Below are 14,480 nucleotides of genomic sequence, written 5' to 3' on the forward strand. Positions count from 1 at the left end.
GAAAATACTGTACGTCACAACTTCGGTGCAGTATGCTGACAATAAAAACCAGATGTCATGAATGCCAACATTAAAAAAAAAAAAAAAAAAATAAACTTGTGCCATTTAAATGCTCTAAATTAGTGACAAAGATGCGTAACTTAAAAATCACAAGGAAATCTTTTGGAGGGACTGTAACAAACATTGGTTACCTTAAAATATTGTCTAAATCAATTACTATATCATATACAACCATCATATAATGATGGATAACATCTTTCATAACTGATAAACACATTGATCCGAGAAGAACCCTAACTGGTATGTTAAACAAACATTTATAACTAACTAACATACTGGTATGTAGGGTAAACTTGCCAGTTTGTACGCACCGCCCCAATCTGTACGCACTTTCAATAAAAAAAAACTGCTACAGGAAAACAATTGCATAAAATCAACAAGTTTTAGGCTCAAAAGACACTACAACCATATACCTATAATACCCTGAAGAGAGTAAACTTTAACCTCCATATTTGTATTTTGACAAAATTTTTTGTGAAAAAGTGTAAAATCCCTCAGTTAAAACATAAGGGTAGTGATTTTACATAATGGAAAATTTTCACTATTTGCCATATTTATTTTTTCTCTTTGTTTTTCAGATACAGTAGTAGAGCCCCCGGTCCTCGACGCTAATCCATTCCAGAAGAAGCATCGAGATTTGATTTAGTCGAATTCTTAATCAATTTCTCCCATAAGAAATAACTGAAAATGGATTAATCCATTCCTGACCACCAGTCATTACCCCAACCTTGCCTTTTTATACAAAACATTACACAAATTACAATTAAATAAGTTCAGAGTTAAATAACTTACCGTATCAGAAGCACTTTTTACATTTTTAAATGCATACTGTACTGTATAAAAAAAAATTGGCCTACGACCAATGCGGCCGTATTACCAATGGTAGACCAAGCACCATAGGCTAGGCTAGGTAGTGTATAGGCACTAACAGAATGTACTGTAATGGGTAAACACAAAAACTGTTTTAATAATAATAACATTGAAAAACAAGCCTGATTATTACAGTAAATTAATAATACAGTATTTATAAGCCGAATTACTGTATGTCTGTTATCATAAAATTAAGAAAAATTTCCAAAGTTACGTCGGCACTCGGCAGCTTGTGGCATGAGCAGCAGATGTAAACAAACCAAAGCGCCACCCTGGTGGCGTATCGCGGTACTAATTACGTTCAGTATTTGTGGTAAATTTCATACAGAGTCTACCGGAATAGTGTACAAAATCACTGTAAAACAACACCAACTAGTGGCGGCCGACCGAAACTTTTTTTTTTTTTTTTACAAAGATCATATGATTCATTGGGTCGGATTCCGGTTTGTTGTTCGAGCTCCAACACAAAATTTACTTGACATTTCGCGTTGAAATCTAATTATGTCGAGTTCTGGTACGGTCAAGGACTGGGGTTCTACTGTACATTGCCAAGGCCCTGAAGATTGTCTCCAAGAAAAGAAAAAAAAAAAATAAATAAAAATAAAGGGGGAGAAGGGGGGTTGCGTAAGCATTGAATTGAAAAAGCCGACTTTAGCCAATTTGTACACATTTTTAAAAATTTGGGTTTACAAGGGTGTATGCAACAGGGGAGATAAGTTTTGGTCTTGCTTTATTGATATAGAGCATAAGAATCAAAATCGCTTGGACAATGATAACACAATATCCCTTTGGATTTGACCTATACCATAGCCAATTTGTACACATTTTTTAAAATTTTGGTTTATAAGGGTGTATGTAACAGGGAACAGAAGTCTGGGCCTTGCTTTGTCGATAAAGGGCATAAGAATCAAAATCCCTTGAACAATAAGAACACAATATCCATTTGGATTTGGCCCATACCATAGCCAATTTGTACGCAATGCACAAAACCTATTTGTACGCACTTACTTTACAGTAAGATTAATGACAAATAACCTACAAATGAGTTGCCCCCTGAATATGAAATCTTGAAAACATTCTCAAAGAAAATGGAGCCTACATTTTGAACAGAGACTAGCGTAAATGCATACAAATTGGCTAAGGTGCGCAATAAATAGGGATTGTGGTCCCAATCATATGCTTTACTTTCAAACACCTGTATCTCACAAAGTATTAGAAACACTCAAATTTCTTTTTCATATCTGCAAAAGAAATTTGACTGTTTCAAACACCTGTATCTCACGAAGTGTTAGAAACAAAATTTCTTTTGCAGGTGTGAAAGACCAATCATCACTTAATAGTTTGATGATAAAGGTTAGAATCTGTAGTGAACACAAATATATAATTCTCAGTAAATGGAGAAAGCCCTTGAAAAGTGCGTACGAATTGGCGAGTTTACCCTATGATCAGTATTGTATAGAAGCTGATGTGTAACATCTTTCACAACTACCAAGAAATCCTAAGCCTCTTATTAAAAATTATAATCTTTAAAAAGGTGAGATGTATGGTACCTTTTTACAACAATTATTCCAACTAAAAAATCATGACATAATTAACAATAGAGGAGCTTTGCACATCTTATTTTAGAATATAATGCTACAATATATCCTACTTGTCAGTACCCAAAGAATTTTACTTGTCAGTACCCAAAGAATTCTGATTCTCCCATAGCATACAACATTTTCTAAGCTCAAAATCCAAAGGGGCACTCGTAAGTGTATGAAAGAAAACTGCTTATGTAACTAAAATTTAAGCTTACTCTTTACTCAAGGCACACATATGGAGGGGTAGACACCTTACTGGGCAGAATTTCTAGGGGAAAGGTATACTAGCCACAGTCCAGAAAGGTAAAGTTAACAGATAGTCTTGATTGTATAATACACTGAGCAGAGTAGTTCTGCAGTCCATGCTTATACTGTATTCTTATAAAATGGCCTGTAAATTTTATCCAAAGTCCTTTGAGAAGTTGTTTACGGTGCCAGGGGCATTTTTAGATTTGTCACAGAAGCAGGTTTTCTGCAAAAGCTACCGATTTGATTTTTATAAACAAAATCTAGTAATCGCGTCCTTAGATTTTATATAAATTTTGTCACTCAACAAATTATATGAGCATCAGTGACCTTAGCTGTCCCAATGCCAAAGAACACTAAATCAATCAGTCCTTCATAAAACAATAAAATTTGCAAGAAAGGAAAAAAATTGAAATACTGAATAGAGCTATGCTGTCAAAGAAAGTACCATAAGCACTTAAAAATAATACGCCTTGAAAGGTCAGAGTCATTAGTGCTAGCAAGAAACTTATGGCAAAGTTATTAACACAAAATGGTAAATGATGAATGTGACCTTTACTGTTAACAATAAAAAACAACTGATATTCAAAGAAAATTTTCAGTTGTTAACCCATAACAATGTACAGTTTATATACACAAGTATCCATGCCATTAGTAGCATTTGGTAGTCCACTTTTAATCCCTAAGTAGTAAAAGTCTGTGAAATTTGGGAATTTCAACTAGGTGGTCTGATAAACTTTTATAATTTAATAAATGTCCTTTATAGCCCCTAGAATTATTATGAAAACCTTATGATCAGTGTGAAGAGTCCAAGCAGCTCAAGAGAAAAATGGCATTTGCAACTGGGAGTTTACATGGAACCCCATGCTAATACATCCATCTGGTCAGGTTGCATCTTTCTTGTTTGCTTCAACCATTTTGTGAAGGGTACAATTTGGCTTTTATGTTTTGTTAATTTCATTCATCTCTATGAAGCATTCTCTGAGACAGGCTAGGGTTACTAATCTGGGTTAGTCTATGTTAGGAATAATTAGCGAGGAAAAATTGTGTTAAATGAGAGCAATTGAGAAAATGAATTAGAAGCATTTCAAAATACTTTACTGTCATAGCCATGGAGAAAATGCTTTGTTATTTTACAAGAAGCCTTAAAAATTTTACATTTCTTTGGTTTTTTCTTCTTATCAATTGCAACTTTTATAGTGTCTTTGCAAATGTATGACAAGTTTATTCCTCATTCATTTAAGTTAAGTATATCTTAGTTTAACCAGACCACTGAGCTGATTAACAGGTCTCCTAGGGCTGGCCCGAAGGATTAGATTTATTTTTACGTGGCTAAGAACCAATTGGTTACCTAGCAACGGGACCTACAGCTTATTGTGGAATCCGAAACACATTATAGCAAGAAATGAATTTCTATCACCAGAAACAAATTCCTCTTGTTCTTCACTGGCCAGTCGGAGATTCGAACTCACGACCAACCGCTCACCCATCCTCATTCATTAAAGTGCTTTAAATATTAATACCAACTTGTTTGTTTGGGTCTGACACCAAACCATGGAAGTCTGGGATAGTTGATTTTTTACAAATTCCCTTGTTCAGTGGGTATTTTGGCATTTAGGGGTTATCTGAGAAGGGTGTCTTGCTTTGGGCTTCCATATCTTGTCTTTCCTTTCCAGGCCCAGAACAAAGTAAACTCTGTTCAACTTATATACTGTATAAGGATTTGGGTTTATATTGTAAGGGGGTAAATTGGTTTAATATGAGAATTCTCTTTCTATTGCTTTTCCCTGCTTACTCTACATAATCCTCTTTCAAGAAACTGGTCTAACACTCCCCTTGTGGTTAGGCCCCAATAATGTTCCATTCCTATTGTCAGGTTTATGAAAGAGTGGTCTAGTTAATTACTTTAAAATTTTCCCATTTCCAGTTTTTTCCTTGCTAGGAAAGCATTTATTTGTTCAGCCCAATGTCCTGTAAATCGGAAGCAAAAATTAAATTTTACAACAGTCAACCAAAAGACTTTGACCTTATTTATATGAGCACTAACTATATTACCAAGAATCGTTTGTTAAAAGGATATGGGAATACCATCTCCTGAAAACATTAGCAAAACTCAAATCTATTACATAATTCTATTTTGGTACTCTAACAGATATCCTTTGAATGGGCATTCTAGGCTTTCTTTAAAAAAAAAAAAAATCTTGAATAATCATACTGACTTAACAAATTTCTAATGTTAAAAAGTTCATGCAACCACAAATTTTTATGTTTCATTATTGAGCGAGCTCTGCAGTACAACAATATTCACTCCCTGACACTAATAGGTTGAATGAATCGCCACACTCCCCACACTCAGCTCTGGAGATTAAATAAAAAATAATTACTGTGTATACTCATGTCTCATGAAACTTTTTTGAGACCCAATTTTTATCTTAATTTTAAGGGCCACAAACAAAGTACAAAATCACAAAATATGTTTAGGCAAGAGAAACACATCCAAACTTCAGCACAGATGGCTTGGCTATAATACTCATCAAAACAGTAGGCTACTAATTACTCATCACTGTAATTATTAACATACAATATTCTGTGATATGCTTTAACAACACAATTCCACTTGCAAGTGAAAGAGAAATGAAAATAAAATTGGAAATAAAAACTAAAGAGGAACGTATTTTATCATCATTTGAACTGCTTGCATACAAAGGAAGTTACCAGCCAAAACTAATGAACATTACTAACTGGTGGCCACTGAATTTTATTAGTTTTTATTATGTCTATGTGATGGTATTTAGCAGAGGTTTTGAATAAGATGAATGATAATTGCTTGACTGAAAATTATGAAAATCCCCCTACTTGGTGAATGTTAATATGCACTTGAATAATCAACAATAGAAAAGAAATAAAAAAAGTAATGAACAATTAAAAATGAAAAAAATATGTCAATCAACTTACGAACTTTTTGTATGGTGTTACCTGTAAAGCTCGCTTACACTGTACTTATATATGTAATTTTTTTATTACTGAATAAATTTTGAATAAATTGCAAATCTGGTTTTTGCATTACTCTTTTCATAATGTTTTGTTCTGTACAAATAGATCTGGAATTCTGTTCATGTTCAGGGAGGGTTGGGGGGCACTGTCAACTGACAAAATTTAAACAATAACTGCAAATTAAAAAAAGAATAATCTCTAACTGGTATTTGTGATTTGCAAGTTAAACTGTGCTCTACCCTTGGTATTACATAGTTAACATTTTATAAGGCTCAAAAAAATCGTTTGATTTAAATGTTTTAGGTTACGGGATGATTTTGATAAATCAGTCCTACATTAACTTTCATAAATATATTTTCAGTGCACTGCTGCATGATGTTTTTCTAATCCATGTCATACTGTATTTTGTCAAAATACAAATTGCACTAGCCCTTTAATGTATTCTATAATAAACACAAGAAGCTCATAAACTACTCATTCGCAATATTGCAATCTTTCCTAGACATTAAGAGATATATTGCACTACACAGTATTCTGACTGTTTTAATTTTTATCATGTAAGTTTGTAATAATTTTAGGTTACAAAGTAAGGACATGTGACAAGTGTCATAACAAGATAGTGCATATACAGTGTTATATATGGTACTGTATACTTATACTGTATATTGTCCTTTTGTTGAATAGTATTACATTGTTTTACATCAATTTTGAGTTACAGCGCAGTTCTTGGCCCCTAATCCTGCTGTTAATCAAAGAATACTTGTATTGTACTTCCTTCTATCTCCCTACCTAACTCTCCTTCTATCTCCCTACCTAACTCACTCTTGGTTTCTATACTTTACACCAACAGAAAATGTGCACATGCATACATACTGTAACTGGAGAAATCAAATTTACTTGCAAATTTTGCACTTGATTATTAATAAAATTGTCATAAATTCATACACTTTATGTATGAAGCACTACAACTGATATCTTAAGCTGTAATAAATGAAAAGGACCTTGATACCTTCTCAAGTAATACCAATACTGTATTCTGTAACCACAGAATAACCATGCTACATTCCCAGGAAAGGGAATATAAAATGACATGACAGAGCACACATCAAAATGACAAAAATCAAAAGCAATTATGCTGTTGTGTTACTATCACATTTTCAAAGACTAGCATAAGTAATTGAGAATCAACTGGTAACAGCTATAATATCTAACAACAGGAAATCTCTAAATGAGTAATTACAAAGGTTTCTCATTAACTTTAAAAATAAAAATATAATTCATCCTTTGACTAGTCAAGCCTTTTAATTTTAGCTGGTACACCATACGTACTCAAAACAAAGAATTAATAAAGGAGAAACTAACATCCAGGAGAATAAGTGAACCTTAAACTCATACACTTGAACCTCTGATGATAAAATGAAAGATGCAGAGGTCACTGTTCTTCAACCTTGGAACAGACATATGAAAAGTTATACTATGTACAACTAAGAAATATTATACATAAGCACACATGAATGTATATAATGTGTAAAGTTTTTTTTTATCATGAAATGCTTTTTCAGTGCAGATACCTATCCTACATCAAATAAGGGCAGAATACTGTGAGAAATTTTAAATCAGAAGCTACCCTTTTTATTTGAATTAGAAAAAAAAAAAAATAAACATATAGATATCTATATACCACAACCCATGTGTTAATTACATTTTTATATTATAAATTGCACTATCATCCCATCCCATCTAAGAACAAACTAACCAACTTTTAAAGCCTCAGAACTTAGCTGCAACATTTTTAAGAAATTTCTGGGGGCTGAAGTTTCAATGAACCAAATGCTCCTTAGCTCAGTAACTTTCACAGAAGGTCAATCATCCCCACATCTGGGACCTTTCAAGTAAAAGTGCCTGTAATGGACACTTTTAGTCAATGCTTTAAGGCTTATTTTTATGGGGTTATTGGCCATAGGCAATTAGTGTGAATGTTGCTTATCTCATTCACACTTTCTGCTCATGCTCTAAGTTTGATACGAAAGAGGCTGTTGGTAGTTTTGCTCAGATATCCAATTAATTAATACCAAAAACAGATGTTGTGGATCTTTGATAAATAATGTTAAAATGAAGCAAAAATGAGAAAAAAAAATATACAGTAATAAAAAACTGTCAAATACATGAGCCACTTTTTGAGGTCTCTTGATATCTGACTCATCTGTTTGGGTACTATCAAAGCAGATGACATTACTGTAATGTTTTAGGAAATATAACTCAAAAGATTCAAATTACATTTTGATGACCAAATTGGTGATGATCAATTTTTTGGCTAAAATCCCCAGCCTGGGGATGAGTAAGCTTTCAAGTTACAAATAGGCTCCTGAGCCAAATGGTTTTTTGGTCTTTGGTCTACTTAACTTTGAGGATTATGGGGCATCAGATAAGAATACATTAACCTAGTTTGGCACTCAACAATTCAGTAGCAATATGACCAAGGTGCTGAGTGCTAAAACAGATCAGACTTTCTGTCCAGTTAAAAATTTAAAACCTTATATTTAACATACAAACAATGCACAGTTTGCTCAAGATGTATCATCAAAATTATGAACTTTGCTAACTTCAATGATACAAAAGAGATTTTTCCACTAGTTTCAAGTTTGTCTTTTCTAAGAAACTCATTCCGTCAAGACCTGAACTTGAAACTAGATGCCTTAACAACAAAACACAGAAGCCAAATTATTTGAAAAAAATACACTATAAAACCTTTTCTGCTGCATCAAAAGGAATGCAGAACCAATGCATAATACAATGACAATAAATGCCAGCACTTCTCAGCATGTTTTGTCATCTCTGTGATAACTGTCAGGTACTTGAAATAATATTTGTGATATAATCTCACCAAAATATGAAAACAGGAATATCAACAAAAAAACTTCCCAAGTCTGTCCACAATGCATTAAAATGTAATCCTTCCTCTAAAGGCTCTGTTTCACAATAAAAAAAAAAAAATAATGCACTCATTTATCTTTATATAAAGCTTGGATCTCAAGCACGTAAAATACAACACAGTGCGACACTTTTACTGTGTTTATAATACTTCATTAAAAACATTATATCTTTTTACTATAATCAAAGCTATCTTCCAAAAGAAAAATAAGGAAGCTCTATCTGTTCTTAACTGTAGACCTACATTCTCCTTGAAAGGAAGTTTATAGATAATAAACTCATATGTTGTACTTATTGGCATTTTCAGACATGAAACTATCTCAGTGATTGAATTCACTCACCTGACTGTGACCTTAAATATTGATTCTAATTTGTTCTTTGAGTTTTCTATCTTCCATCTCTCATAAAAATAATATATCACACAATGTCACTCATACTTCTTTTCCTCAGCTGCCTGAAAAAATGGGAGGAAAAAAAAAGATGTTAATGATCAGAGGTTTAGATCAGGATTAATAAAGATGTGGAAATGTACAACAATTTCAAATAAAGACCAACATCTTTGAGTTTCAAATAAAGACCAACATCTTTGAGTATTATACTTCATAATACAGAATCCTAAACAATAAAGACATGATCCTGAGAATAAATGAAAAATAAATTGCATAAAGTGAGATAAAACTGCCTGCAGTTCATATTACAAGCACTTGAGCTAACAACAAAAATACAGAAACAAATGAAACATGAACATGGGTTTACAAATATATTTAATTTTTATCTAGCATAGCCTGAAACAAAGTCATATTTCATAAACAAAATATGTTCAGTGCTCACTGATGCAAATTAATCATTCCCAGCACTGCAGTGCAAACAAACATACTCGAGTGTAGCAGAGGGCTGCTTAAAGAGTGAAAATGTAATGTCACTAGGGATCACTCAACCTCTAAAGCTATTTACTTCCTGACACATTTGGCAAACTGCAATGTAGTTATTTGGCAAACTGCAGAGTAGTTATAAGTACATCAGACCTGGCTCAATATCTTAAAACATATTCCAACTTATTATCTCTTTAAGGCCAGAGAAAATAAGTGAAGGATTTTCCAGAACTTCCCATGAGTCATAGTATTCAAGAACCAGGTGCCCTGAAACATTAAACTAAAGCTCAAGAGAACTCTAGCATAGCTGGGAGATTTGAATAAATGTGCCTATAACTGCCACTTTCTGTTTGTCCTCAAAGGAGATATCCTTATGGTCCTTCCACAGCCTCTATAACAGACCAGCTGATAGAGAATTCTCTCGTAGTTAATCTGTGGCTGTTGACACAGTGATTAGAGTATAAAAACTAAAGACAAGTGGGCTCTTTGCCCTGGAATTGGATTTGAAATATAAAATTTAGGCCAAAGGTCAATGCTGGGACCTATGAGGTCATTCACCCCTGAAAGGGATATTGACAGTGGAGGTTTTCAAGGTGTAAAAGAAGGAAAACCTTGCAGTTACACTATGAAACAATTGTTAGGAGAGGGTGAAATGCAAGATGGAAAGAAAGATATTATGAACAGAGGTACATTAAAAAGAATGAAAGGGGTTACAGCTAGGGGTTGAAGGGACGCTGCAAACCTAAAGTAATGTCCACAGTGGACCATGTGAGGTGCACTGATAGCACTACCCCCATATGGGCTCTTTCCCCCACCCACAGCAACCACCTTGGTCCTTCCATTCACCATTCTCACACAGATATGGCAACAAAGCATGAGGCAGCCATGCTCACTAGTACTCTTTGTTCTCTGACAGGGAAACACAAACGTTGGTGTACTCCTCATTATCCACATGATGTCGAAGTTATCTAATGAGGAAAGTTAGTTTTATCATCATAGCCCCCTAAAAATTTAGTTCCTTAATTTTTCAGCAGTAAGGCATAATTGTTACATATGTTAGCTGGTGCATCCCTCAGGGTGGTGATTCTGGATTAGGCTACATTATATTTTCCATGGTTCCCAATACCCTTGACATAATTAAAAAAAAAAAAATAATTAGGTATTTTATTTAAAATCATTAGTCATTGTTTTTCCATTATGAAAGGCTAATTTTAGTTCATGGCGTAAGGGAAGCGATAGCCTTGACTTACAATCCCCATGTTCTTAATTTCATGGCTTCATTTCACACCAAGGGCCCTTTGTTTATTAATATTTTAAAATGTTACAAAAGTTTTGTATCATAACAATCCCCCACAGCTATCTTCAATATTGGGGGGTTTGTACACATTATCAATGAATGTACAGTGTATTCCAGTGGACCTACTTTCATTATGTATTACTCCAGTGGACAGTAATGTTACAACCTCCTTTCAGTAAATAATTTGTGGCTCCTGCGTAGTGGGTTGTAACAAATATTTTCCTATACTGGTTATTGTTGTTAAATGTATTTTCACTGATATTTTAGTTACCAGTGTAAAAATAGGAACCATAATCCTGCAATATTTGCAAGACTAAAGTTAGTAATAAACTGAAGTACAGTGCCACCTGATACTGAAGCTTATGGGCGTGATATTTTAATTTAGTTTTGTTAGGCTAGCTTTGATTATAAAATATGCTAGCCTACAAATATCAGAAATACTCTTGAAACTCAAAACTGTACAATACTTATAATTAATAATAATTTAAAATATGGTACTGTACTACCCAATAGTTCATTAATTTAGATATGCTAGGTTAGCTTTCAGTGTAAGATACCCCACCATACCAGCATGGTCATGCTCTTGTAAACTAAAAAAAAATTGCAACAAAAGTAGTTGGTAATTATTTAAAATGTGAAGGTAATTATTTAAAATGTATCGCCCAATAGAAGTTATATTTTTGTTATTTTATATCTGATTTGCTAGGCTAGCTCTTAATAGAATGCCAGATTATTAAAAGGCTATCTTATAACTGAAATACCTTGTGGTTCATGCTTAACAGCCATTATTGAATTTTTTCTTAATTAGATGTCAAGGTCTTGCATTTGTAAGACCCATTTCTTGTAGTTTAGTTTTTTTAGGAAGGATAGATTTCTCTCCTGTACATGTTAACCCTTAAACGCCTACTGGACGTATCATACGTCGACTAAAATTGTCTGTTGGGTGCCAAGTGGACGTACCGTACGTCGACTACAAAAAATTTCAACCTTCGGTCAACTTTGACTCGATCGAAATGGTCGAAAAAAGCAATTGTAAGCTAAAATTCTTACATTCTAGTAATATTCAATCAGTGTACCTTCATTTTGCAACAAATTGGAAGTCTCTAGCACAATATTTCGATTTATGGTGAATTTTTGAAAAACTTTTTCTTACGCCCGCGTGGTAACTCTGCTGAAAATTTCAGAAATTCTTTCGTCATTTTGTCGTAATTTTTGCACTGTTCTATATTAGCCGTTACATAAAGTTTTATATATGAAAATGTGCGCAATTTCATGTAAAATACAGCAAAATACAACCCATGGTTGTAGCTGTTATCAGTTTGGAAATATTTTCATATAAACCAAGATAACTGCCAAAATTTCAACCTTCGGTCAACTTTGACTCGGCCGAAATGGTAAAAACGCAATTGTAAGCTAAAACTCTTACATTCTAGTAATATTCAATCATTTACCTTCATTTTGCAACCAATTGGAAGTCTCTAGCACAATATTTCGATTTATGGAGAATTTTTGAAAAAAACTTTTTCCTTACGTCCACGCCAGAAATTCTTTCGTCATTTTGTCGTAATGTTTGCACTGTTTTATATTAGTCGTTACATAAAGTTCTATATATGGAAATGTGCGTAATTTCATGTAGAATACAACAGAAAATAACTCATGGTTGTAGCTTTTATCAGTTTTGAAATAAATATTTTCATATAAACCACCATAACTGCGACTGCCAAAATTTCAACCTTTGGTCAACTTTAACTCGACCGAAATGGTAAAAAAACGCAATTATAAGCTAAATCTCTTACATTCTAGTAATATTCAATCATGTACCTTCATTTTGCAACAAACTGAAAGTCTCTGGCACAATATTCCGATTTATGGTGAATTTCTGAAAAAAAAAAACTTTTTCCTTACGCTCGCGCCGCGTAACTCGGCTGAACATCTCAGAAATTCTTTTGTCATGTTGTCGTAATGTTTGCATCGTTTTACATTAGTCATTACATAAACTTTTATATATGAAAATGTGCGCAATTTCATGTAGAATACAACAGAAAATAGCTCATGGTTGTAGCTTTTATCAGTTTTGAAATATTTTCACATAAATCATGATAACTGCCAAAATTTCAACCTTCGGTCAACTTTAACGCGACCGAAATGGTCAAAAAAGCAATTGTAAGCTAAAACTCTTACATTCTAGTAATATTCAATCGTTTACCTTCATTTTGCAATAAATTGGAAGTCTCTAGCACAATATTTCGATTTATGGTGAATTTTTAAAAAAACATTTTCCTTACGTCTGCACGGTAACTCGGCCGAACATCTCTGAAATTCTTTTGTCTCGTTGTCGTAATATTTGCACCGTTTTATATTAGTCGTTACATAAAGTTTTATATATGAAAATGTGCGCAATTTCATGTTCAATACAACAGAAAATAACTCATGGTTGTAGCTTTTATCGGTTTTGAAATATTTTCATATAAATCACGATAAATAGAAAAAATTCGACTTTCTGTCAACTTTAACTCGACCGAAATGGTCGAAAACTGCAATTGTAAGCTAAAACACTTACAGTATAGTAATATTCAATCAATTAGCTTCATTTTTCAACAAACGGGAAGTCTCTAGCACAATATTTCGATTTATGGTGAATTTTTGAAAAACATTTTTTACGTCCAGCGGCGTTACTTAATTCATGCATCATTTTGTGATATTTTCTCTGTGTTGCTTTGATCGTTTTACAATTTGTTATATAACAAAATTATCGCAATTTAGTGTACAATACAACTAAAAAAATGAACTCATTAGCTTTAACCGTTCTGCTTACAGCGATTTGTATACAATTATATAGTTTTTTTTTTTTTATTCCAATATTTATATATGATAATGATATTTTTTCATTTCTGATGGTTGCATACTAAACGTCAGGCAATTGACAAAAAAATGAGCCAAAAATGAACTCTTAATCTTAAAAACTAAGCGTGCTGTGATTTTTGAAAAAACTTTTTTCCGCTTTGGCGTTAACTCACCGAACGCCGCCGGCATATGGGAGACGTTTTTGTAAATAGAGGCTTGGCGTTTAAGGGTTAATATAGTATACTAAACTATTTGAAGCTTGTAATGGTACCTCCAGTTTAAACAAAATTTAAAGTGATGACACCAGCAATTATATTATCATTAAAAGAATGTCACCTACTGAGTTTGTATTTTACCTGATTGTTACAGCTATGTGCTTGTAACTGTCAGTCCATTTCATTATTGGTGTATGTTCTGCTCATGTGCAGCTCACATTCTACCATGTCTTATTGTTTCTTGTTGAACTGAATTGAACTGAATACAGAATTTAGGCTAAAGGCCTAAATTCTATATTCAATTCAATTCAATTCACTGGGACTTATGTCATTCATTGTTGAAATGGAAATTAACAGTAAAAGGTTTGAAAGGTGTAACAGGAGGAAAACCTTGCAGGTGCTCTATGCATCAGTCGTTAGGAGAGGGTGGAAAGTAAGATGGAAGAAAGAGAATATGAAAGGAGGTACAGTAAAAGGAATGAAAGAGGTTGCAGCTAGGGGCCAAAGGCACCCTGCCAAGAACTTTAAATAATGCCTACAGTGCATGAGGTGCACTGACGGTGCCACC

At 33.4% G+C, this 14,480-nt stretch overlaps 1 protein-coding gene across 4 annotated transcripts in view; it reads right to left on the bottom strand.

Moving 5' to 3' along the window:
- The window catches only part of LOC136840905 (UDP-N-acetylglucosamine transporter-like), an 88,118-nt gene that overhangs the window by 5,672 nt on the left and 67,966 nt on the right, over positions 1-14,480 (bottom strand). For 3 of the 4 annotated variants that reach the window (XR_010853778.1, XM_067107869.1, XM_067107870.1), the window contains one exon: positions 640-9,138. Coding sequence is in view for 2 of the 4 variants with exons in the window: in XM_067107869.1 (XP_066963970.1) it covers positions 9,102-9,138 (37 nt within the window). In the remaining 2 variants the exon portion in view is untranslated. Of the gene's footprint in view, positions 1-639; positions 9,139-14,480 lie in introns of those variants that run through there. The other variant, XR_010853777.1, reaches the window with a different exon arrangement.

The sequence above is a fragment of the Macrobrachium rosenbergii genome, chromosome 8 (genome assembly GCF_040412425.1).
Source record: "Macrobrachium rosenbergii isolate ZJJX-2024 chromosome 8, ASM4041242v1, whole genome shotgun sequence".
NCBI classification, from domain to species: domain Eukaryota; kingdom Metazoa; phylum Arthropoda; class Malacostraca; order Decapoda; family Palaemonidae; genus Macrobrachium; species Macrobrachium rosenbergii.